Genomic DNA, 26,056 nt, shown 5'->3' on the forward strand with positions numbered 1-26,056 from the left:
TTTTGTATTCTACCTGTCCTCATATCCAACTACTCTATATGCTTCACCTTCACTTTCTCCACAAATGAATGTAGAGAGCTACTTTGTTTGAAATTGCTATTTTTGAAAACTCAATTGTTGATTCATGCAACAAATTATTATTGTTAAGTATTAATGAAAAAATTAAATTTTTTACTTTGTTTTTCAAAACTGTAATTTTTTATTAGTTTAACTTAAAAATTAATATCTAATTAAAATGAAAAATTACCAATAAAATGAAGAAGATAGTAATTGATTCTAATATATAACAAATAGAATATCCAAAACATCTCTATTGATTTTTAATTAAAAAGATTTTAAATTTTAAAAATAAATAGATCATTTGAATATATGCTTTTTTATAGTTCTAGAGTCCCTCATTTAAGTGCAAATTTATACATAAAATCTTCAATCAAAATTAAAACATATTTTCTTTTATTAATGAAACTTTAAGAACATCTTTGATCCTCGATCTAATGAAGCTTCTCAAACATCTATGAGATTCTAACTAGTTAGTTATATCTACTACAAATTTTATAGTTAATAGAATACCTCAATATAAAATGTTCTTTCACCTTAAATTCAAAAAAACACAATTTGAAACATTTCTCTATAATTTTTTTGAGTTGCCCAACCAGAGCGACACCTTTCTCCCCAATAATATGAATATGGAACTTTGTTTTTTAATATTTATAATTTGTTGGTGCAGGTTTTGTCACATTCCATGGGTTTATAATATTTTTAATGCGTATATACTTCAAATATGTATAAACTCAGGTAAAGACAGAAAAGAAGTCGTAGAGACATTACAGTTACGTGCTTTGGGTTTTAGTTATTAATTTGATGTATTTGTGAGTCAGACCACGTTGGGACGGAGAGGATATGCTTCAACTTCCAGCAGCACAAACTTGTTTGATGGATGGAAGGGATGGGATGGAAGGGAAGGTAGCAGAGAATATGTGTGACTGTGAATACAGATGCATATGTATGAATATAAGACGAACGGTTTGTTGAATAGCTTCAGTTGGTGCAATTGTAGGTTTCTGTAGATCACTTGTTACTGTATCAGCTAATGGAGTTTAAAGTTAAAAAAGTACCCCTTTTACAGCCTGGAGGCGTATGGAATGGGTATGCTATGTTGTCGATATATTATGTGGCTGTGGGTGCTGGTGACTACTGCAGGAGAATGGAGAAATGAGGGCAGTAGGAGGAGGGATTGGATTCATATACATTGTAGTGTTTATAGGTGTGATATGGGGATCTATTCAATGATCATATCGGCATGTTGTGGGTGTGGTTGTTGGTGATTAGTACTGAAGTGAGGATGAATGACGGCACAACATGATGTACTGGAATGAATTGGGATTGATTTTTAGTCTGCAAGATTGTAAATTGTGAACAGAGCAAAGGGGATATAGTTTGGGTGTGTGCATTGAGGGATATTCAATGAGCATGGGATGCTGTGGATATAAGATGTGGGTGTGGTTGTTGAGGCTGGCTTAGGAAGTAGAGAAATGATGGCGACAGTATCATTATGGTTGGGATCGATTTGCTCTGCAATACTGTAATTTGTTAAAAGAAGTGACGAGGCATGGTTTTTGGAGGTGAAGATGGGAGTGCGCACACCATGCTGAAGATACAAGATGTGGTTGTAGTTTTAGAGGTCAGTAGAGGAGGAAGAGCACCAATGGCGGCATTGTTATGATTGTTTGGCTTATTCTGCAAGTTTGTAATTTAATTAGGTTTTGTGTTTAGTGTGGAGATGCGGCGTTGTGGTTGTATGTTCAATAACTGTATCATTTTGTGGATATAAGATGTGGGTATGCTTGTTTGCGAATGGTACATCAGTATTAGGATCGATGGTGGCACTATCGTGACGTTATGGATAATATTGGATTGGATTGGGATTGATTTGTCTTGCAAGGTTACAAATTTTGAATGAAGTGAGTGAGTAGGTTTTAGTATAGTGTGAAGATGGGGGGGTGTGTGTCGTCCAAGGTGGATAATGAAGAAATAGTGTCAAGATGCAAGGAGAGGAGGAGATTAATGAAGCATGCTGTGAATTCAAGGCACCAATTTGCAGCTGCTCACAGTGCCTACCTCAGGGCCTTAAGACACACTGGAAATGCTCTCAGGCAATTTGCAGAGGGAGAATCCATGGTGATGAACTTGGGAAATGATAACCATGTGATTGAGGAAACTATAATACACAAAACTCCATCAGTGGTATCTCGGTCTCAGTCCAAGCGCCACATGAAATTTCAACCACCTCCACCGCCGCCACCATTGGAGAGCAGTCCTTCTGCTAGCCCCAGTGTAGCGAGCTCTCGTATGTCATCCAGGCACATTCCCCACATTATATCTTCTTCTGAATATGGGTCACCTAAGCCCCCACCCCCACCTCCACCGATCCATCATGGAGATCGGACCTCAGATGACTTGTGGGCAAATACCCCTTCCTCTTGCCACGGCTCTTCTTTGTGGAATGCTTGGGAGCCCTTCTATACTTCCGAATCTCCTCAGATCCACCACCATGAATATAAAAAACCAAAGCAGGAGGCTGATCAGATGTCTGAGGACAGAAATGCAGAAATGGATGACGTTGACACCACTGATTATGAGGAGGACGAGGAGGAACCACATTTGGAGAGTGCCAGCAGAGCAGCGCCAGCAGCAGGGAAGTCTACTGGACTGGATTATGCAGATGATGTCTCTTCGGTTACCAGCTGGTACACAAAGGACATTGAAATGCCGATGGTAGTTGCTAAAAGACAGGATTTTGGAGATATTGTCAAGGATCTCGATGACTATTTTATCAAGGCCTCTGATGGTGGAAAGGAGGTTTCAAAGATTCTGGAGACTCGTAGGGCTCACAACGAATTTGAGACCAAGAGTATGAGCTCTAGCCTCATTTTTTTGTGTTCAAAATGTTACGTTCTTTAGTTACTTTGTGTGTTTAAAACTTCAAACGCATGAAGATTGGAATTATGCCCACATGGAGCATTCTTCTTGGTTTAGCGATTTTGGTGTTAGTTTGATCCATGCCATTTGAAAAGTGTGTTCTCTCTTCTGTCTCGTGGGTGTTTTTGTAAGTAAAATTGCCCGGTAGTATGTGGAGTGTGCTACAGAAAACCCATAAAGCACTGAATTTTGTGTGTCTTCCACATTTTCTTTTTGTTAAGGCTATACAATCCTACTACAGTGTCATTTTGTTGAGGGTTAATTACATTCTACTTGATGTGTGTGGGGGTGTTTGGTAATGTATAGCTCTATAATGGGTTTTGGTAGTTTGAGGAGTATTCATTCTATGGCAGTGTGCTCTCACGAGGTTTTTGTTATGCCATTTGAAGTGTGTTCTCAATTTTGCTTCCTGGTTGCTTTTGTAAAGTTCTGAAGTGGTTTTTCTAGTTTGTGCCCCACATAGTCTACAGAGCAATCGATTTTTCCTTTGCCATTATTTTCTGTGTATTGAATGGGGGTATTCTTTCCTATTGCAAGTGAGCTCTTGTAAGGGGTTGAAAGTTTTAAACTTTAATCACATGCCACTTGAAAAGCCCGTGCATGTATTTTTTTAGTTTTATCATGCATCTGTTATGATGAAGCGGAATTCTCTATGGTTTTTGGTTTATTTATAGCATTTGAAGTGTATGTGTAGTTGAATTGGTTTTGTGGGTTCTTGTGTTGGCAAAAAACCATTAAATACCCATATGAAGTGAATGTGGATTTTGTGGGGTCAGGAAGTATTCAATCTTATTGCAATGCGATTTCATTTGGTTTTGAGCTATGCCATTGGAAGTTGATGTGTAGGCTTTTGAGGGATAAGTGACATTATTGTGTTTTGATCAATATCATTTGAAGTTCTCAATTTTACTCTATGGGTGATTTTGTAAAATAAATCTTCAAATAGATTTTTTTCGGTTTATGTTGCAGAGAACCTCTACCACTCCTCCAATGTATTTAATTCTCTGCCGTGGACATGGGCTTCAAAGACGCCTCTTGCCATCAGATATACTCTGGAACCCAGTATCTTTGATACATCTGGAACACATGGGAGCCATTGCTCCACATTGGAGAGTCTTCTTGCATGGGAGAAGAAGCTTTATCAGGAAGTCAGGGTAATTTCTACACATGCCTAGTGTTGTACTTAACTAATATATTCTTGTCTGTAAGTGAACTAATAGCTTTGAAGGACGGTTCCAAGAATGTGTAAGAATATTTACGAACTTGTTAATGGTGTTTCTGTGATTTGTTGTGGTACAAGGGGCTTTATCTTTACATTTTTGACAGGGATGATGTCTTCTTTTAAGTGTTTTTATCGTAATCTTGAGGCATTTAAAAAGAAGAAAATCGGAAGTTAGCGAAACCTTTCAAGATTGATTCGTTTGCTTTTATATATTTTTTTAAATGGAAAGCAGATTTCTGATTGAGCATTTGGGCTACAAGTTTTCCCATGTTAGTGCTATAGTTTACTTGTAAATTGATTTATGTTAGTGCTATAGTTTACTTGTAAATTGATTTATGTTAGTCTATCTGCAGAATGGAGAGGCTAGAAAGATTGAGCAGGAGAAGAAATTGGCAGTATTGCAGAGTCAGGAAATCAAAGGAGAAAATGTGATTAAGATAGATAAGACCAAAGCATCCATCAAGAGACTGCAGTCTTTGATAATGGTTGCAAACCAGGCAATGAATACGACTTCAACAGCCATTGTAAAATTGAGAGAAAGCGAATTGTACCCGCAACTTGCAGAATTATCAAAAGGGTAAAATCTCCAAAACCTTAGTTGAATTAAGTGGTTTTAGCAATTTACATTGGAGTGGCTTGCTACACTATAACTCTTGCATTAAGTCTCTTATAAAATGCATATTTGGTTATTGAGAAATAATATACTAATAAGATAGTAATGCCCCTTAACACCATGTGAATCCTTAAGAAAGAAAACAATTAACTTTGCTCAAGCAAGAGTTTTGCCATCTAAATGTTCAATATAAACTTCCTGACTTTGAAAAACACCATACGAATTCTTGTTTTGATGACGCCTTGAGATTTTTAATAAAATGCACCTGCTTTTTTGGATGTATTGAGATGAAGAGGGTGAGACAGAATTTTGAAGGTACAGGATGAGACAACTAAAACACCAAGACAGTAAAATGCCTTTGCTTTCTGAGATGCATAGGGATAGTAAGGTTTCCATTACTCACTGTTGAAGTATTCATATAGTTGCAGTGGTCAGTCATCTTTATGAATATTACTATATTTATTGACGTACACCAACTGGCAAGTTTTAGTGTCTATAGATTATAACTTATTTTAGTTTTTTTAAATGAGCTTATTTTGCAAAGATAATATATTCAGTGTGACACTTGTGTACACAGGCAAGAACCTCATCCTAGTACTCACATCACCTGGGGACTCTCTCTCTCTCTCTCTCACACACACACACACACACACACACATATATCCATCTATATTAGTGGATATTGCAAAATTTGTATTACTTTCAAGATCATGCAACAGGACCAAAATCCAAATTGAACACACATTGTAAAGTAGATTGCCAAGAGTCAATAACTCATGCCCAAATCCAAGTTTGTTTGGCAGACAATGAGCCCATAACCTTGGAAAGCGTACTTTATCCTCAAATGATCATTACCCTGTATATATGTCACTATTCTCTTACTGACTTACCAATGGGTTTCTTTTGATGACAACATTTATGTATACAGCATACACTATCCCAATCGCAAAGGAAAGATATAACCTGGTATGAATCAACAATGATGGGCTTCCATCAAGCTGCCTGTACAATGTAGCAGCAACTTCTGTTGTTTTACATTTGGTCATTAAAATTTAACTCTTGACCACTGGGTAGCTGATGGTTTACACTAATCAATATTAAACTGCTTCAACAGATCAAATGCATGTTCAGGGTGAGAGATGAGAATTCCCTCTAAGTGGAATGCTTGTATGTCTAGAAAGTAGATGTAAGCCTAAGTTTGCCATTTCAAATGTGTTCTTCAATAGGAATATCATGTACTAGAGCCTTCTGCGAGCACAACCTAAAGCTGAAGCTCACCACATGAACCTACACCTCTATTTCCAATGCATCTTCTGCTAAAGCAGCCTCATCATCTTAAGCAATCTACTCCATAGGCACAACAGGAGGAGTTTGCTCATCCATCTTGAGTACTTTATCCACATTGAACATATAAAAAATCTATGAAATGCTTTTGTGACTCTCAGGCCATTTTAAATGATATTGTATCATTGAAAGTATCATTTCTCAAAATGATCACCTAATGTTTTTGCTGAATTCTATAAGTTGTATGCCTTAGATTATTTAGAATGGCCTGCAAGCACTCACATATAAGTCTTAGGATCAAAGAAACGAGACTCGGACTCGGCTCAGACTCGGCAAGGCCGACTCGGACTCGGACTCGAGACTCGGCGTCAGACTCGGCTGGACTCGGGAAAGTGAAAAACTCAAGAAATTTAGAGATTTTTAAAGATTTAAAACTTGTTTCAGACACCCTTTATTGAATACACCTTAAAGACACAAAAACATCATTAAACTCGGCTCATTTGATTACATACACAAGTATACATCAATCACATAAGCATAAACGCAAATTGTAGCTGAAGAAAATAAGAAACATAGATATATAAATATTGTCAAATGTATACAATATTACAAAACCCATGGAATAAAAAATCCATGTCATCATATGATCATCATCAAATGTTTCATACAAATACCAAAGGTAAATAGTAAATACTAAATACAACTACAAGTGTACAAGCCTATGGTTGAGAGGGCCGTGCACCCTCTCGCCCTGGCCCCCTGCGAAGGCGTTTAAAGTAGGTACTGGATGATTCAGCAGCCATAGTCGCTCCCCGTGACACCATGCCATGCTCACCAACATCAGGAACGGTTGTGTCATGCTCACCAACATCAGGAACAGGTGTGTCACTCTGAGTCTCAGTATTTCCTGTCTTTGCTCGTGCTCTCTGCTCCTCCTCTGCCATGGCTACAACCTCAGCCTCTATATCTACCTGGTCAATCCAATCAATGTCATCATCACTAAATACAGCTGTAGGAGTCCTAGGAGCTGTCTGATTCTCATTGGCCCACTCTGCTTCAAGATCAACCTCATCTAGAATGATAGGAGACATGTCAACTGTTGCATTCTTTCTCATTCTCAGGCGGAGGTTGTAGTGAACAAAGACAAGATCATTCATCTTCTCCACAAATAATCTATTGCACCTCTTGGAGTGTATGTGCTCAAACATACTCCAATTGCGCTCACAACCTGATGCGCTGCATGGTTGGCTCAAGATACGAATGGCCAACTTCTGAACATTTGGTGTCTCTGGGCCAAAAAAGTTCCACCAATGATCTGAGTTTGAAATGAGAAAAATAAATAAAATCAGTCTCACTCATGAACTCATTTAACAAGTTACAATATAGTATTGAATAAAACTAAAATTAAGCCTAACAATTTATTTTTACCTGGCATCATAGTTGTCCTACCGTCTTTGGCGACAGGACGAGAGAAGATCTCCCCTTGTCCATCTGAGAACATCTGTAGCTCTCGAAGAAGGTCTATCTGAGAAGTACCAGCAGGTCCCATCTTCTCCATGATTGCATATAGCCCATTAAGGACCGCCGCATCAGCCTTGAAAGAAGGGATAAAACGGAATGCCGGATTCAGATAATAGGCTGCCGCATGGATGGGCCTATGTAGCTGATGATGCCATCTCCTATCAATGATCTCCCAAATGGGACCATACTTGCTCTCATCTGCTCCATAGACGAATCTGATGGCCTCCTTCGCCCTATCCATGCCCTCATATATATAGCCCATTGCGGGCTTATCTCCATCCACAACTCGCAACAAAACCACCAAGGGCTTAACAAACTGCAAAATTGAAAATATTGTGTAATTTAGAAAAATGAGCAAATAAGAGAATACATATAATAAGTTATAAAACATGAAGCTAAATTGTAGAATATATAAAAAATTTACCTTCACTATCTCATCACAAGGGACCCAAAAGCCTTGCTCATCAAAAATGCAGTCTGCCATCTCTATCCCTGCAGGGGTGGTAGCATAGGATGAGGAAGAGCACTCCTCACCAACAATCATACGTCTCAAGGCAGGCTTAGACCTAAGCATGGACTGCAATGTGAGGAAGTTTGTGGCAAATCTTGTGATTCCTGGACGATGCAACTCCTTCTGCTCTGTGTATTGTCTCATAAAAGCCAACACCCATGAATGATTATATACAAATTTGCAGACATTTCTTGCCCTTTCTACACATCTCTTGACCCATGGGATTTTTCCAATATCCTCCAACATGAGGTCAATGCAATGAGCAGCACATGGAGTCCAAACTATAGATGGGTGCCTCTCCATCAATAGTCTACCTGCAGCAACATAATTTGTTGCATTGTAAATTGTAATTAATGGAGGTACAAACTACAAGATAGTAATTAATTTGCAAACAAAATTAGTTTGTAATCAAAAGTTTACCCGCAGCAACATAATTTGCTGCATTGTCGGTCACCACCTGTACCACGTTCTCCTCACCCACATCTTCAATCACCTCCTCTATCTGCTCACATAGGTAGGTGGCATTCTTGCAATGGGCGGAGGCATCAATGGACTTGATGAAAACGGTGCCCCCTGAAATAAAAAAATAAAGCTAGGTCAATGATCATTCAATAAACCATTAGATAAAAAATAAAAAATTAAAGACTATATGAAACTAAAATTAATCAATCACCTGCGGAAGAAACAAGAAAATTAAGGAGAGTTCTATTTCTCCTATCCGTGCAACCATTAGTCATGATGGTGCAACCTTTAGTGCTCCATATGTGGCGTTGTTCATCTAAATCCATTTTCACATCATCCACCATTTGAGACAAAATGGGTCCCCTCAAATCACCCTCACTAGGGGCTTTGAACCCCGCCCCGCATATGGTAATGGCATCAACCATTTGTTGCCAATAAGGAGACCTGTCGCAAAGAAACTCAATGAGATAAGTTAAGTATAAAAATTAAAACAATCAAAGTTATCAAACATAAAAGTTAGTAAAACATTCACCTGGCTACAAAGAATGGAATACAACTGTAGCTCCAAAACCTGCCAATTGCCATTTTAGCAGCATCATGGACCTCCTTGTTCCAACCCATGCCCTCAAGCGACGGTTGGGACCTAGGAATAGTGCGAGGCACAAAGAAGGAATCCAACCTAGATTTACGAATCCTAGGTCCAATGGTAACATTCCCACTACAACTACTAGTGGTAGGAGCATGAGAAGTGGCGGTGGCACTGCCACTTATAGAAGCAGAAGCAAAAACGGAAGCACCAGCAGTAGCAAACTGAGTGGGATGATATGGAGGTAAGGAAGAAGGGCCTCCAACACAACCTAACTGTGTCCCTCGTCCTAAAACTGTCTCTCTCCCAATGACCGCTCGATCCTCCTTTTGTTTCTTTTTTCTTTCAATCTCCTCAACCATTACATAACAATCACGTATGGCCTCAGAGGCTGCTTTTAGGCATGGTTCGGCATCATGTCCACGCACACCAGCAATATGGTATTTCAGCCTATATATACCTCCATGGAATATTGTTTTGCAAAACATACATTTTGTTTGCCCCTTTCCTTGCCCTGGAAAATCCTCATGATATTTCCAAGCAAGGTCCTTTCTCATGGGGGCTCCCCAAGCTGAAGTAGACATTTTAGGATAGTTTTGTGAAAGTTGAAGTTGAGACAAATAATAAAGTGAAGTTTGCTGCAATAAAACATTACAAATACAAAATAAAATTAATACATACATTCAAAAAAACTAAAGTAGGGTTTGTAAATTTTTTTTTTTAAAAAATTGTAGGGTTTGTCAAACCCTACAATTTAAAAAAAATAAAATTTACAAACCCTACATACAACCCTACATAGTACAACTACATACTACATGCTACATACAAAAGATCTTGCATACAAGAAAATATAAAACTTTCAAAATAAATGAATAGAAAATGGAATTTTTGCATATAAGAAACAAAATAATGTTAAAAAAAACAATCTTACCTCTTACAACAAGCTTGAAATGAGCTGCAAACTCTTCCTATCCAACTCTTGATGCACCAAATCGAAACACAATGCAGCTCCAATGTGACAAATTGAAGAAAACTTGAGCTTCCTCCTTGCTGGTTTTTCTTCTATGCACCCTTGTTTTTCTTCCCAACTCACTTTACTCTTCCTTTTTTTGCAAGTGAATGAAATGAAAGTCAATTTTAGGGCTAGAAGACAATTAACATTAAAAAACGGATTTAAAAAAACTTTCCAAACTATTTTTTTTTTGACTTTTTAGTTGTGCCAACGCCGGTGGAGTCCAGGGCTCGAGACTCGCCGAGTTTGGCGATTTTGGGCCAAAATTGCCAACTCGGCGAGTCTGGCGAGTTTACTCTCCAGACTCGGCCGAGTCCGGCGAGTTTACTCTCCAGACTCGGCCGAGTCCGAGTCCGAGCCCCTGGGACTCGTTTGGCTTGACTCGGACTCGGACTCGTCGAGTTTGGGCGATTTCGAGCGAGTCTCGTTTCTCTGCTTAGGATTCTCATTCAGAATTTGAGCCAATGCCACACCAATAAACACCCTAGCAGGTAATGGTAGGGTTCCTACCATACCACATCTCGTGTGATGTCATATCCCTTATGGCCTCATTAGAAACCAGATTCAAAAAATATTTTGCACAATTTATAGCTTTGTTCCAAAGTGTATCTTGTGTACCTTCGGCTTGTAGCATACATCATGTTATCTCAACGTAATTCTAATTGTTTTGTTTTGTTTGTTTTACCATTTTACCAGGGAGTATATGTTGTAGCATACTGTCACATAGAGCCATTCCTCAAATAGAACTCCTCCAATGCATTGTTATCATACTCTTCGTGTCATTCTAATCATAGACACTTAGTAGGATGCCCAGATTGTTTCTTGACCAATGCTCTCACATTGATAATGTCAATTGTGCAGTTATCCTTAGTTATCAACTTACCACAATAGTAGTAGCATCCCTTTGCACTCTACTTGCCTTTGTGACCGCCCTTGGTTTCACCACTATGAGAACCTGAGAACCTTGTCTTGTTCCCATCATCATTGTTCCTTGATCGTCCTTTGGATGCCCATCTTTCCTGATTTCCCTTGGAATTCTTATTAACAGATTTGCCTTTATGGGTTCTCAGTTTTAGAACAAGCACCCCATGCCTCCAAATCTTAACAAGATTCACAGATCTACCTCAAGACAAGTTTTTGAACCTCAAATTTTTCCAAATCCCATGATTTCAGCACATGATGAACATGACCAAACACCACTTGTGTTTCCATCAATTCCCTTGCACACGAAGTGATTGTGGAGAAGCAAAACCCAAAGTTTTAACCCCAGGCTCTGGTATCAATTGAGAATAATCAATAAGGGCAAGATCTGTGATTGACAAAAAAGTAAAATTGAATAAAAGAAAGGATTCATGGTATGATGTGAAGCTTGGATATCAATACCAGAGCCTGGGGTCAATACTTTGGATTTTGCTTCTTCACAATCACTTCATGTGCAAGGGTATTGATGGAAACACAAGTGGTGTTTGCTCATGTTCATTATTTGCTGAAATCAAATTTCTGAAGAAGAAACCAGGATTTGGAAAAATTTGAGGTAGATCTGTGAATCTTGTTGAATCTTGGAGGCATGGAGTGCTTGTTCTAAAACATAAAACCCATAAAGGCAAAGCCGTTAATAACAATTCCAAGGGAAATCGGGAAAAATGGGCATCCTCTGTGTGTGTGTGTGTGCGTGCGCGCATGCATGTGTGCATGCGTGTGTGCGTGTATGTTGGATTCCCAAAACATAATAAATTGAATAAAAGAAAGCATTCACAGTATAATGTGAAGCGTGGATGTAGGTGGGCAGAACTTTCATGTGTGTGTGTTGGATTCCCAAAACATAATAAATTGAATAAAAGAAAGCATTCACGGTATAATGTGAAGCGTGGATGTAGGTGGGCAGAACTTTCATGTGTGTGTGTTGGATTCCCAAAACATAATAAATTGAATAAAAGAAAGGATTCATGGTATGATTTGAAGCTTTAGATGGTGGGCAGAAGTTTCGTGTGTGTGTGTTGGATTCCCAAAACATAATAAAAAAAAGTATTCACAGTTTGATGTGAAGCTTGGATATGTGTGTGTGGGGGATGCTTTAAGAGAGATTTATCTACTCTTAATGCTTAAGTTCACATTTTTATATATGTATGCTCTTAGATATGGCAGTAACTGTCCATGTTTAGTACTTAGTAACTAATTCTAAATATTGGAAAGCAAAAGTCAGAATCAATGGAACATATTTTCAGTTAAATCTTAGTAACTAATTCTAAATATTGGAAAGCAAAAGTCAGAATCAATGGTATTATTTTCAGTTAAATAAGAACATCAATAATTTCAAATGATTGTGAAGTTGCATTCTTGAAAGGTGGAGGAAAATGTTGTAGTGCTTTAACCAAAGTATAGAAGATTTGAGTAGTTATTCATAACGGACTGAAATAACTTGGCTCCCATCATTGATAGTGTTCCTTTCATGCCTGTTAGTGTGTGAACATCTTGTTGATGTGAGAAATAGTGAAGTTTTTTAGTTCCTGTATCATGCAGAATTTGTAACTATTTTCCAATATTTAGTATAATTCTTCTGCAAATTTGCATTCAGAAAGCATTCTTCTTTACAAAAAGTAGTCAAAGATGTGCTTGACCATCACGTGATAAAGACCGAGTCAAAAGAGATGTTGACAATAAAAGCGTTTTTGAATACTATGAAGTGCACAAAGGTGCAAACATGGCCATCTAGTCAGTCAGCCCCATCCTCAAACGCCATGGAATCTTAGTCTAAATGCATTATTGACTGATGTTACTGAGTATACTAATAAATAGCCTACATGCTATCAAGTGATGTCTGATTGTGTTTGGTAATTGTTTAATGCACATCCATTTTACAGATGAAGACTTTATTTTATTTGACAAATTCCCCTTTTTGAGAAATTTTGTGGCTGACTCTCCTCTGACATCTGGCTTTGTCCCTTGGGGAGTGCTGCACCCAGTATTTGGATATGCAGTAATTTACTCAAGTTCGATATTTTATCTTGTCTGTTTGTGTTTGAACATGGGGCTTCGCTTTAAAAGTCCATATGCTTTTATCGCTTGAGTTCTATCACATTGTTCAATGATGAAAATTTGTTTTACTACATATATATATATATATATATATATATATATTGCCATATTGCCAATGTTAGTGTAAAATCCATCTTTTTGTGTCCCTTTGAGTTACTAAAACTTTGGTGTTTTCGTTGGATTATATGTACCTTGGACATATATTTTGCATATTTATAAGTGTAACTTGCATGCATGAATTGCACTCATATGTGCTGGGAATGGAGCCTTTATGGGTCAGCCTATCCTTATGTAAATTTGTTGATAGGTGTATGATAGAGGCAGTTCTTAACACCTTTACATTAATGAAGTCATTTTATATATAAATTTATGGGATCCTGTTTTATAGCACACAGACACACACACACACACATATCTGTATGTATGTGTATATATATCTCTGTGTGTGTGTGTGTGTATCTGTTTGTGTTTGATAACTGTTCAATGCATATCCGTTTTACTGATAAAGACTTATTTTTATTTTACAAATTCCCCTTTTTGTAGTAACCTTCTGTCTGATTCTCCTCAGACACCAAGCATTGTCTCTTTGTGTTTGCTGCACCCAGCATTTGGATATACAGTAATTTACTCAAATTCGTTATTTCATCTTGTCTGTTTCTGTTTAAACATGGGCTTCCACTTCAAAGGCACATTTCCTTTTAGCACTTGGGTTCTATGTGATTGGACAGTGATGAAAATTTGTTTTACTATATACATGTGTGTGTGTGTGTGTGTGTGTATACCAAAAGTTTTAGTAACCCAAAGAAGCCCAAAAAGATGGGTTTTACACTAACATTGGCAATTTGATGATGATGATGCCCCCCCCACACACACACACCATCATCATCAAATTGCCAATGTTAGTGTAAAACCCATCTTTTTAGGCTTCTTTGGGTTACTAAAACTTTTGGTATTTTCATTGGGTTGTGTACCTTGGACATATATTTTGCATATGACACCTTGCATGTATGAAGTGCACTTATACGTATGGGGAATGGAGCATTAATGGTCAGCCTAACACTCTGTAAATTGTTGAGAAATGTATAATAGTGGCAGTGCCTAACACCTTCTCCACCAATGAAGTCATTTTATATTCATTTGTGCATTAAACAGTTATCAAACACAAATAGACTATCACTGGATAGCTTGTAGGCTATTTATAAGTATACTCAGTAAGGTCAACAAAAAGTAGTGAATAAGAGATTCTTAGATATAATCCACTTCCAGATTCTAGCTTCTTGTACTTGTTTAGATCTCCCAAAGTATTGTTGGTCAATTGACATTTGAGACTTACAGTACTAAATTATCTGTAACAGAGAACTTTAGAAGCATGAAAGCTTCTTTATGTCTCCTTTCAAAATCTGCATCATCATCATGCCTCTATTCTTTGGTTGGCACAATTTGATGGAGGTCACAATACCCACAAATGGTGAGAATATCGTGGCTCCACAAACTGGAGTTTTTCTTGTGTATATTTTTTATTCAAGCAAAACTAGAGCTTGTATGCCAGCCATTATTTAAAAATGAAAGACAATCTTTTCCACAAAAGCAATAATTAAAAGCAAAAGACCTCAAACAGTCCTGGACTTTTTGTAGCTCAAATACCAAATTTGGTGTATGAAAAACTCTCATAGAGTAATAGCTTCAATTACTTGATTGCATGCCCTCGTGCAAAATTATACATTTAAAATCGAAATCAATCAAATATATGTGGAATAATAAACAAGACTGTCTGTGATGGGATGCAGAATACAATGCAAATGTAACACATTTCCATGGTGAGAAGGGAAATGGGACAGGAGTGTGAATTCTGTGCACTCAGAGATCCTTTATGTTCACCACAGCTGCCTTACTCTGCAACTTTTTCCATATAGAGCTAGTGGCTTTTTGCAAAAAAATACAGTTCCAGCATGTGGCAGGTACTGAGAACATGCAATAAGTTGCACTATTGATTATCACAGACCATGCATCTGTGTCTTGTTGCACTGTTGATTGTCTGGATCGCCAGTACTGTTGACTTCATATATGATATTGCCAGCATGGTGATCCAGGACAGCAGAAGCTACACTCGAAAACTCCTCCAAAACAATACAACCTTCATCAGTCCAACAGCTTCAGTATTAATTATTCCCAGCAATAATACCTCTTCATGGGATAAGTTAAAAAAGTCTACATGGGGGCAGAAGACAACCAGCATCTGTTATGTATCATTTCAATTTACCAGCATCTTCACTTAGCATCCATATCTTGAATTTATGGTACTTGATATAGCCAGCAATTAGAATTAGTACTACCCCATTGACCATATCTAATCCACCCCGTAATCTTATGATCAACAAATCTGCTCACATTTACTCCCTTTTGCAGCTGAATAAACAACCTTTACACAGGGAACACGCAAAGATAATTGAATAGCTCTGAGACTGTATGAGCTTTATTCACAGGCCACACAAAACATTATAATAGTGCCTGGCATAACAAATCCACTAAAAAACAAACAATAAATCCTCTCAGTTATAACAGTCTACCAATTTTAGCATCTATAGTTTGCTTAATATTAATCTAAATTCTTTATAATACCAGGTATTACCTGATAAATATAGCATCAGTGACATGGATAACCTTGATAAATTCTTCGTATAATGATTTTGTCATTCACTTTATATTTGATAAATATAGCAGCAATAAGACATCTCAATAGAGCTCCACTGAAAATATAGACGAAAAGAAAACTTATCTTTTCACTACAAAATTATTTTTTCCTCTGAACACATGTTCTGTTAGATGCTTCAGAGAAATTGATGTTAATGAAATCGAGAGAGAAATCGTAGGAAATATATGATGTTCATTGAGTATGCATATTTCATATTCATTACGAACTTTCTTATTGATATTGATTATAAAAGACAATGACTTTGCTCATACAGTCTCTTTAACATCTTTTTATGTGCAGGCTAATGGATATGTGGAGATCCATGAATGAATGCCATCAGTATCAAAGCCTAATTGTGCAACAGGTAAAGAACCTTGAGATGAAAGAAAGCAGAGAGCCTACAAGTGACAATCACCGGCAAGCAACACTTCAATTGGAAACAGAAGTTACACAATGGCACAGCAGTTTCTGTAGCTTGATTCAGAGTCAAAGGGACTATATTCGTGCTCTCCGTGGATGGGTACGGCTCAGCCTCCTTCAGCTTGGGAATGAAGTAGAAAGGGAACATGGAAACCGTCCACCCATTTATGCTCTCTGTGAGGAATGGCAGCAAGTACTTGCAAAATTACCAGACAAGGTTGCTTCTGAGGCCATTAAAAGCTTTCGCTCAATTGTTCATGCTATAGTGATGAAGCAAGAAGAAGAGCAAAAACAAAAGAAGAAAACAGAAAACCTGTCGAAGGAGCTCGACAAGAAAATTACTGCCCTGCGTAATATAGAACAGAAATACTATAATTCATATTCTCTACCTGCTAAGAGAGATTTGATATCAGATTCTGGATATGAAATGGAGACAATCGATCCATTGAAGGAAAAAAGAGATGAAATTGATGCATTTAGGAGGAGACTGGAAAATGAAGTGTCAGACTATTCAAAATCTATTCAAATCACAAGGGCAATGACCTTAAATAATATACAAACGGGCCTTCCAGGTGTATTCCAAGCAATGCTTGGGTTTTCTGGTGTCTGCATGCAGACCTTTCAGGCAGTATATAACCAGACTCTGTCTTTGAATGACCATTCTTCTGTACGATGTTAAATTAGTTTCATTATATTTTTGCATAATACATTAGAAGAAGCCATTCATGATAGAAATAAGGTTTGGCCTGCTTCTAGTCACCAAGGCTTTAATTTGGCTCACAATAGGTGATGATCAATTTTGATCTATATCTTTTAATCAACAGTGCTTATCCTAGGTGCACTTCAAACTACGAGTGCTCTTGATGTAGATATTATTTCTACCTGTAGATATTATATGTACAGGTTGCTTAACTTAATAATATTTGTGTTCGTAGTCCTTGTGATATTATTTTTCACATGAAGCTATCAAATTGCTTGAAACAATTCCTCAGGTTCTGTGGTTAGGGGTAATAAATGTGCTGGGTTGAGTTTAATCATCACTTCTGTTTGCCATAATGACTTGTACCATTTTGGTTAAGCATATTCTGTAAATTTTGTTACCTTACTGAAAAAACTTATTTTTTTTGCTTTAATAAAAAACTCTTGGGCTTCATTGACATTATTAATGGAGCTAAGCATCTGTCTCACTTAGAATATATGAGGACATTAGTGTGTGAAATCTATGTGTGGATTGACAAGACTCTTGATTTTATGGTGTATCCCAATGGGAAGACCTCAAATTTGCCCACACATTGTACCTATTACTTTGTTTTAAGAATGCCCCTCTTTTTGGATGTCTGTTCAATAATCCATTTAACCATAGAAGAGATCAAAGCAGCCTAGAGAGTTGCAGTTGATTATACTCTTCTCATAGAATCTTGTATCATATACATGACTTCATGCCTATAGATGAGAAATTGAGCACTTGCTATTTATTTTTGCTGTAAGAGGAGGGAAAAACTCTGCAAGTGAGAGTAGTACAAGAGATTAATTACTACCGAACTAAGCAAGTTTAGGTTAAACGAATCTTAAAATCATGAGAGAACAAAATGTAGTGTAAAATTGAATTGAAAGCAATATTGATGCAAAGTAGGATTAAGCCTCATACGGTATTCGCAACTTCACAGTGAAGCAATAACCCTTGTAACGTAATCAGTTTAAATTTTGGGGGAACGTTAGTTTAACAGGTGATGCCTTCTAATCAATCAAAATGATGCTTAAAAATGACATTCTTCTATTTTAGTTTTCTAAACTTGAAAAAAGTTAATGCTTCGTAGGATCACAATAGTATTGGATGTGTTCTTCCTTGAAATAGTGTAGAAGATACATCGAATTTTATTCAAATATTAAAGAAAGATGATTTTTTTTTGCCACTAATGTATTAATCATTGCTTTTTTCAATTACACAAGGAGCAATAGCTAATCCAATAGGAATCGGAATATATTGTAATTCTTTTTCATAAAACATGTATTGATATAGAAAAAAAATTATAGAAGCGATGGCGATTTAATCATCAGTTTTATGACATCTAAATTGCATTTACATTGTTTTGAGTATTTGATCATGACCCATGGGAACATTTGATTTTTTTCTTTAAAGAAGTGGTGAATCCCAACTTCTGAATATACATTGTTTTGAGTAGTTGATCATGACCCATGGGAACATTTGATTTTTTTCTTTAAAGAAGTGGTGAATCCCAACTTTTGAATATCAATTATACCTACCATATATATACATAATGTTTTGAAAATCAATTGGGACCGATGAGAACAAAGATCGTGCAAAGATTTGATTTGTTTCTATTTTTTTAACAAAATTTAAAATTTAATGTGGTAACTATAGAAGGTTAGATTTAAACCCTACTTGACTAATTCAATAATTAAGCCATACAATGTTTTGGTGAATTATTAAACATGAAATAATCAACAATATTAATTATATATTAAAAAAATTGTGAAAAAATAGACATCCTATTAATTTTTTCAAATATCTTTGAAGTATACAATTATTCCACTTTAACATAATTAATAACCAAGTAATATATAGTGTAAAGTTATGATCTTATTAGTGTAAACCACGTCATTATTCATTTTGTTTTCTATTTTAACTATTCTTTCAATCATGTGAATGATCTACTTTAATTGACATAATTTCAATACAATGTTTTGGTGAAGTATTAACAATGAAAAATCCAACAATATTGATTAATAGTGGGAAAATAAGCATCCTATAAATTTTTTTTTAAATATCTTTTAATTGTGCAACTATTATTCCACTCTAGTTTGCATAATTTATAACCTATTGTAAATATGGACAGAGGCAAATGTAGCTAGAAATATTTTTACATAAAATAATATGTGCTATTTTTGTCTTACATTCAATAGACATTACATATTTATAGGATGTGTATATCCTATATTATAAAAACTTCCTATAACAACTCCCAAAATATATGAGTTGTTTAACAACTTAAATTCCTACAAACACTCTTAGATATCTATGTGAGTTGTATTAACAACTCACATTATTATTTTCACACTCATGGAGCACTAACTTATATTTCCTAACATTCCCCCGCTTAGTACGAACATGGTAAAAAAACATTCACAAATTCCTCTATAGTATGCTCACCCCTGTGGCATGCCCATTCCTGTGGCTCATGACCTTGATATAAAGAAAATCTCTCTCCTTCAATGGTTTTAAATAGGCTTACCACAAACCTTGATGTGAACAAGAACCTATCAACTGTCCACCTCGTGTGGTTTTCTGGATCCTCCCACAAACCCTTTCAAGATCCATGAACTGACTTACTATGGTGCTTTTGTTCGCCACTATGCTTGTACATCAAGGAAGTTATATAGAAATCAACATACATATCACAAATATGAAAAACTCATATTAGGAAAGGTTTCACATTACATTCCATACAAACACAATGTTCTTAATTGTAGTCAATGTTATCGATCCCTGCCACCTCAAACAGCATAGACGACCACCACTACCACTGGAAGCTGCCCTTGATTTGAGTCATTTTGGCATGAAATGGGAATGGAAAATTGGTAATTATTCCCCCCACAATGTGAAATTTCCACTTATTCACACAACCAGGAACACTGAAAAGCAAATCATATCATGTTGCATACTACTGTCTAGATCTTGTCGTATTCATTAAACGATCATCTTCCAACGAAGTACGACAATCAAAGGATCATTGCAGTCAGAGGACCTCTGCAGTCATCTGCCCTCCAATACAATCATTTTTCAGCATTCACACACCATACTGAAAAACTAAAATAAAACACACTACATATTGTACATGTCACCATATCATGCATGTGGCCCCAAAACTCCAAAGCCTTCGTCCTCCATTAGATTTGCTACTTCGCAAATTTGACTTTGAAGCTCAATTTTACAAAGCCCCCCTCAAGATGCATCCAATTACAATTGAAGCATTTTTTATTTTTGATCATTTTTTACACTTATAATAGACCCTATTTTAAAGAAAATAATACAACTTGACTCAATGACACTTGGAAAATTATAATAACTAATAATGATAACCTATCATTATAAAACTTTTAACTTTAATCTATTATTAGACACTGATCTTTCAAAAACTACGAAGACCAAAAACTGCCATCAATTTACCATGGAATAAGACACTCTTCTTTATATGAAATTCCTCCTTTCTATATTGACTACTCTTTGAATTAGCCTGATACTTGCATACCTCTCTTATAAGCCTCTTTACATCCGTATTTATTGAGGGCCTTCCAGACGAAGAGCTATTCTTTAGCCTAAATTAGATGCTTTGAGTTGTTCTTATGCTTAAGGGTACTTGCAAGAAGTTGAGTCCACTTTTTGGCCAAAAAGTGGAAGTGCTTTCTCAGTTTTTTAGATTTCGTCATGTTTGACCTAAAAATTTGAAGCACTTAAAGAATGAATCTTGAAAAAAGTCAGTAATAGAAAATGTAGTGCTCGAAGTCTACTTTCCAAATATGTAATTTTTTTTAATACCTAGATCTTCAAAATTAAGTTTGAATGGGCATTACTAAAACCTATAGTTTAAAAGTCACTTTTCAAGACCATACCATGCTCGTGTACGACAAGCATAATTTGACCTAAATGAAAGTATTTTTTTGAATCCTTTTGCGAAAAGATCTGTAACTCACTCACCTTTGATGAGGATATTTTTTTGTAATTTTTTTCTGTATATTTGTTTTTTTGGTTAATTTTCTATTGAGCATAATCATTGTTTTGAAAAATCTTCGTGTACGGAAAGTATAATTTGACCTAAACTTAACATTTTTATTTTTTTTATTTTTTAAACTATATAGAATTGTCTCTAGTTTGATGCCATATAATTTTTTTTTCAAAAAACTTAAAGACAAAAAAGTTATTAAAAAACTAAAAAACCCTATTTTTTCAAGTTTATGGACCTCTTTCATTATAAATTATTTTAAAAATAAAAAATATTGATCCATTTTTCAAAAAATTATATATTTGAAATCTAGATAGTATCTACTATAATGGGTTTTCATTGTTCAAAAAAATTCTGAAAAATTTGGTGTTCATATATATTTTTGAAGTCATTATTTTGTATGAAGATTGATTTGGCCTTCAAGTTGCAGGTCAAACTAGGTCCAAGCCAGAGGGTCGGCTCTCCAAGCCAAAATCCGAAGGAACAACAGGCCCAAAAGTAAAAAATTTAAGAAAGGGAATCCCGTTTACCGTTTAGGATACAGGATCCCATTTTTTTTTTCAATAATTAAAAATAAAAAAGCAAACGGGATATCCCGTTTTAAAATAGAACGACCTCTCTCTCCAAAAATCTAGATCTATCTCTCCACCTCTCTCTCTCTCTCTCTCTCTCTCTCTCTCTCTCTCTCTCTCTCTCTCTCTCTCTCTCTCTCTCTCTCTCTCTCTCTCTCCCTACTTAGTTAGATGTTTAAATGTTTAAATTTCTTTCTGATATGTTTAAATGCTATGTATAAGTTCTAGATGTTTTCAATGTTATGTATAAATGTTATACATGTATAGTTAGATGTTAAAATGTTGTCCTAGGACCCCTTAGTACATCCTAGGACCTCTTAAGACACCTATGGTCCCTTAAGACACTTAGGACCCCTTTGTATATCCTAGGACCTATCAAGACATCATAGGACCCCTTAGTACATCATAGGACCTCTTAAGACATCATACAACCCCTTAGTACATCCTAAGAGCTATTAAGACTCATGCGACCCCTTAGTAGATCCTAGGACATCTATTGACCCCTTAAGACACCTAGGACCCCAAGTAGTACATCTTAAGACATCATACCACCCCTTAGGACATCTTAGTACATCATAGGACCCCTTAGTACATCCTAGGATCTATTAAGACAAATCATATGACCCCTTAGTACATCCTAGGCCCCTTAAGACATCCTATTATATAAGACAGGCCCTTAGTACAACCTGGGCCCCTTAAGACATCCTAGTACATCTCTCTCTCTCTCTCTCTCTCTCTCTCTCTCTCTCTCTCTCTCTCTCTCTCCTTGAGTCCTTTTAGGACCTCTCTCCCTTTGTCCCCTTTTAGCCTTTTTAATATTCTCTCTCTTATGGTGTCCTAAGGGGTCATATGGTGTTCTTTTGGAACCCATATGACCCCTTTTAACATCCTAGTACATGACATGACCCCTTAAGACACCATATGACCCCTTAGGAAAATATGATGTCCTAATTGGTCATATGGTGTCATAAGGGGTCATATGGTGTTCTAACACGTGTTGCACCTTAGGACCTCATATGACCCCTAACGACACTATATAACCCCTTAGGAAACCATATGACCCCTCAAGATACTATATGACCCCTTTTAACATCCTAGTACAAACATGATCCCTTAGGACACCGTATGACCCCTTAGTACAATATGATGGATCCTAATGGGTCATATGGTGTTCTAACACATGTGTAGCCCCTTAGGATCCCATATGACCCCTTCGAACACCATATGGCCCCTTTTGACATCCTAGTACACGACATGACCCCTTAGGATACCATATGAGCCTTTAGGATATCATATGACCCCTTAGGACACCATATGAGCCTTTAGGATACCATATGACCCCTTAGGACAATATGATCTCCTAAGGGGTCATATGGTGTCTAAAGGGGTCATATGGCGTTCTGACATATGTGTCACCCCTTAGGACCCCATATAACCCCTAACGACACCATATAACCCCCTAGGACACCATATGGCCCCTCAAGATACCATATGACCCCTTTTAACATCCTAGTACATGACATGACCCCTTAGGACACCATATGACCCCATACTCCTAAGGGATCATATGGTGTTCTAACACATGTGCAGACCCTTAGGAGCCCATATGACCCATAACAACACCATATGACCCCTTAGGACAATATGATGTCCTAATGGGTCATATGGTGTTCTAACACATGTGTGACCTTTAGGACCCCATATGATCCCTAATGATACTATATGACCACTTAAGACATTATACGACCCCTTAGAACACCATATGACCCCTTAGGACACTATATGACCCTTCAAGATACCATATGACCCCTTAGGAAACTATATAACCCCTTAGGACAATATGATGTCCTAATGGATCATATTGTTTTCTAACACATGTGTGACCCCTTAGGAACTCATATGACCCCTAACGACACTATATGACCTCTTAAGACATTATATGACCCCTTAGAACACCATATGACCCCTTAGGACACTATATGACCCTTCAGAACATTATATGACCCCTTAGAACATTATATGACCCCTTAGGACACCATATGACCCTTTTTAATATTCTGGTACACCATATGACCCCTTTGGACACCATATGACCTCTCAAGACACTATATGACCCCTTTTTAACATCGTAGTATACAACATGACCTCTTAGGAAACCATATGATTCCTTAGAACATTCATATGTTGTTTAGAATGGTCATATGGTGTCGTTAGGGGTCATAAGGGTAACTAAGGGGCCACACATGTGTTAGCACAACATGTGGCCCCTTAGGACAATATGATGTCCTAACGGGTCATATGGTGTCTCGAGGGGTCATATGGTGTTCTAACACATGTGTGGCCCCTTAGGACCCCATATGACCCCTAACGACACCATATGACCCCTTAAGACACCATATGATATCCTAATGGGTCGTATGGTATCCTAGGGGGTCATATGGTGTTCTAACACATGTATGGCCCCTTATGACCCCATATGACCCCTAACGACAATATGATATCCTAACAGGTCATATGATGTCCTAGCAAGTCATATGGTGTTCTAGCACATGTGTGGTCCCCCAGGACCCCATATGACCCCTAACGACACAATATGACCCCTTAAGATACCACATGACCCTTTAGGATACCATATGACCCCGTAGGAGAATATGATGTCCTAAGGGGTCATATGGTGTCTAAAGGGGTCACATGGTGTTCTAACACATGTGTGGCCCCTTATGACCACATATGACCCCTAACGACACCATGTGACCCCTCAAGACACCATATGACCCGTAACGACACCATATTACCCCATTGGACACTATATGACCCCCTAGGACACCATATCACATATTAGGACATCATATGGTGATTTAAGGGGTCATACGGTGTCCTAAGGGGTCATATGGTGTCGTTTGGGTCATATGGGGTCCTAAGGGGCCACACGTGTTAGAACACCATATGCCCCTTAGGACATCATATGGTGTCCTTAGAGCTCATATGGTGTCCTTAGAGCTCATATGGTGTCCTAAGGGGTCATGTCATGTACTAGGATGTTAAAAGGGGTCATATGGTGTCCTGGGGGGTCATATGGTGTCGTTAGGTGTCATATGGGGTCATATGGGGTCCTAGGGGCCACACATGTGTCAGAAAACCATATGACCTCTTAGGACATCATATTGTCGTAAGGGGTCATATGGTGTCCTAAGGGGTTATGTCATGTACTCGGATGTTAAAAGGGGTCATATGGTATTCTAAGGGGTCATATAGTGTCCTAAAGGGTCATATGGTGTCCTGAGGAGTCATATAGTGTCTTAAGGTGTCATTTGGTGTCTTAAGGGGCCACACATGTCTTAGAACACTATATGACTTCTTAGGACATCACATTGTCTTAAGGGTTGATATGGTGTTTTAAGGGGTCATATGGTGTCCTAAAGCATCATGTTGTGTACTAGGATGTTAAAAGGGGTCATATGGTATCTTGAGGAGTCATATAGTGTCCTAAGGGGTCATATGGTGTCGTTAGGGGTCATATCAGGCCCTAAGGGGTCATATGGTGTCATTAGGTGTCATATAGGGTCCTAAGGGGCCACACATGTGTTAGAACACCATATGACCCCTTTAAACACCATATGACCCCTTAGGACATCATATTGTCCTAAAGGGTCATATGGTGTCCTAATGGTTCATATGGTGTTTTAAGGGGTCATGTCATGTGCTAGGATGTTAAAATGGGTCATATGGTGTCCTAAGAGGTCATATAGTTACCTAAGGAGCCATATGGTGTACTGAGGGGTCATATGGTATATTGGGGGTCATATAGTGTCTTAAGGGGTCATATGGCGTCGTCAAAGGTCATATGGTGTCGTTAGGGGTCATATGGTGTCCTAAGAGGCCACACATGTGTTAGAACACCATATGACCCCTTAGGACATCATATGACCCTTTAGGAGATCATATTATCCTAAGCAGTCATATGGTGTCCTAAGGGCTCATGTCATGTACTAGGATGTTAAAATGGATCATATGATCTCCTGAGGGGTAAGTAGAGAGGTGGAGGGAAGGAGGGAGGGATGTATGAATAAAGATAGAGGAAGAGAGAGAGGAAGAGGGGAGATAGTGATAAGTTTAGAGGGGGGAAATAGATAAAGAGAGGTGGAGAGGGAAGGAGATAGTGACAGATGAGATATACAAAATTGTAGGGGAGAGTTGGAGTGAGGGAGAGAAGGAGAGGTATTCAAAGAGAGGGAGGGAAGGAGAGGTATTCTTTACTCCACCTCTTTATCAAGTACCCATCTATCTATACTATCTATCTCCCCTCTCCCTTTATGTATTTATCTCTTCTCTCTAGATATGGGTATCTATCTTTGCTCCTGGTATTTTTATCTCCCCTCTCCCTCTCTCTACCTACCTCTCTTT

General features: G+C 37.4%; 1 protein-coding gene across 1 annotated transcript; it reads left to right on the forward strand.

Annotated features, from left to right (window-relative positions):
• Positions 1-869: 869 nt before the first annotated feature.
• LOC131070001 (protein ALTERED PHOSPHATE STARVATION RESPONSE 1) lies at positions 870-17,294 on the forward strand. The gene is made up of 4 exons (XM_058005554.2): positions 870-2,911; positions 3,949-4,133; positions 4,555-4,778; positions 16,219-17,294. The coding sequence occupies exons 1-4, from the start codon at positions 1,993-1,995 to the stop codon at positions 17,015-17,017; spliced, it is 2,127 nt and encodes a 708-aa protein (XP_057861537.1). The 5' UTR covers positions 870-1,992; the 3' UTR covers positions 17,018-17,294.
• Positions 17,295-26,056: the final 8,762 nt, after the last annotated feature.

The sequence above is a fragment of the Cryptomeria japonica genome, chromosome 6 (assembly GCF_030272615.1).
Source record: "Cryptomeria japonica chromosome 6, Sugi_1.0, whole genome shotgun sequence".
Taxonomy (NCBI): domain Eukaryota; kingdom Viridiplantae; phylum Streptophyta; class Pinopsida; order Cupressales; family Cupressaceae; genus Cryptomeria; species Cryptomeria japonica.

Excerpts from the sequence above, each read along its gene's own strand:
- LOC131070001 (XM_058005554.2), top strand. The coding sequence starts at position 1,993 with ATGGGGGGGTGTGTGTCGTCCAAGGTGGATAATGAAGAAATAGTGTCA. Across the intron at positions 2,912-3,948 it reads CAACGAATTTGAGACCAAGA|AGAACCTCTACCACTCCTCC; the intron begins GTATGAGCTCTA and ends TTTATGTTGCAG. Across the intron at positions 4,779-16,218 it reads CTTGCAGAATTATCAAAAGG|GCTAATGGATATGTGGAGAT; the intron begins GTAAAATCTCCA and ends TTTTATGTGCAG.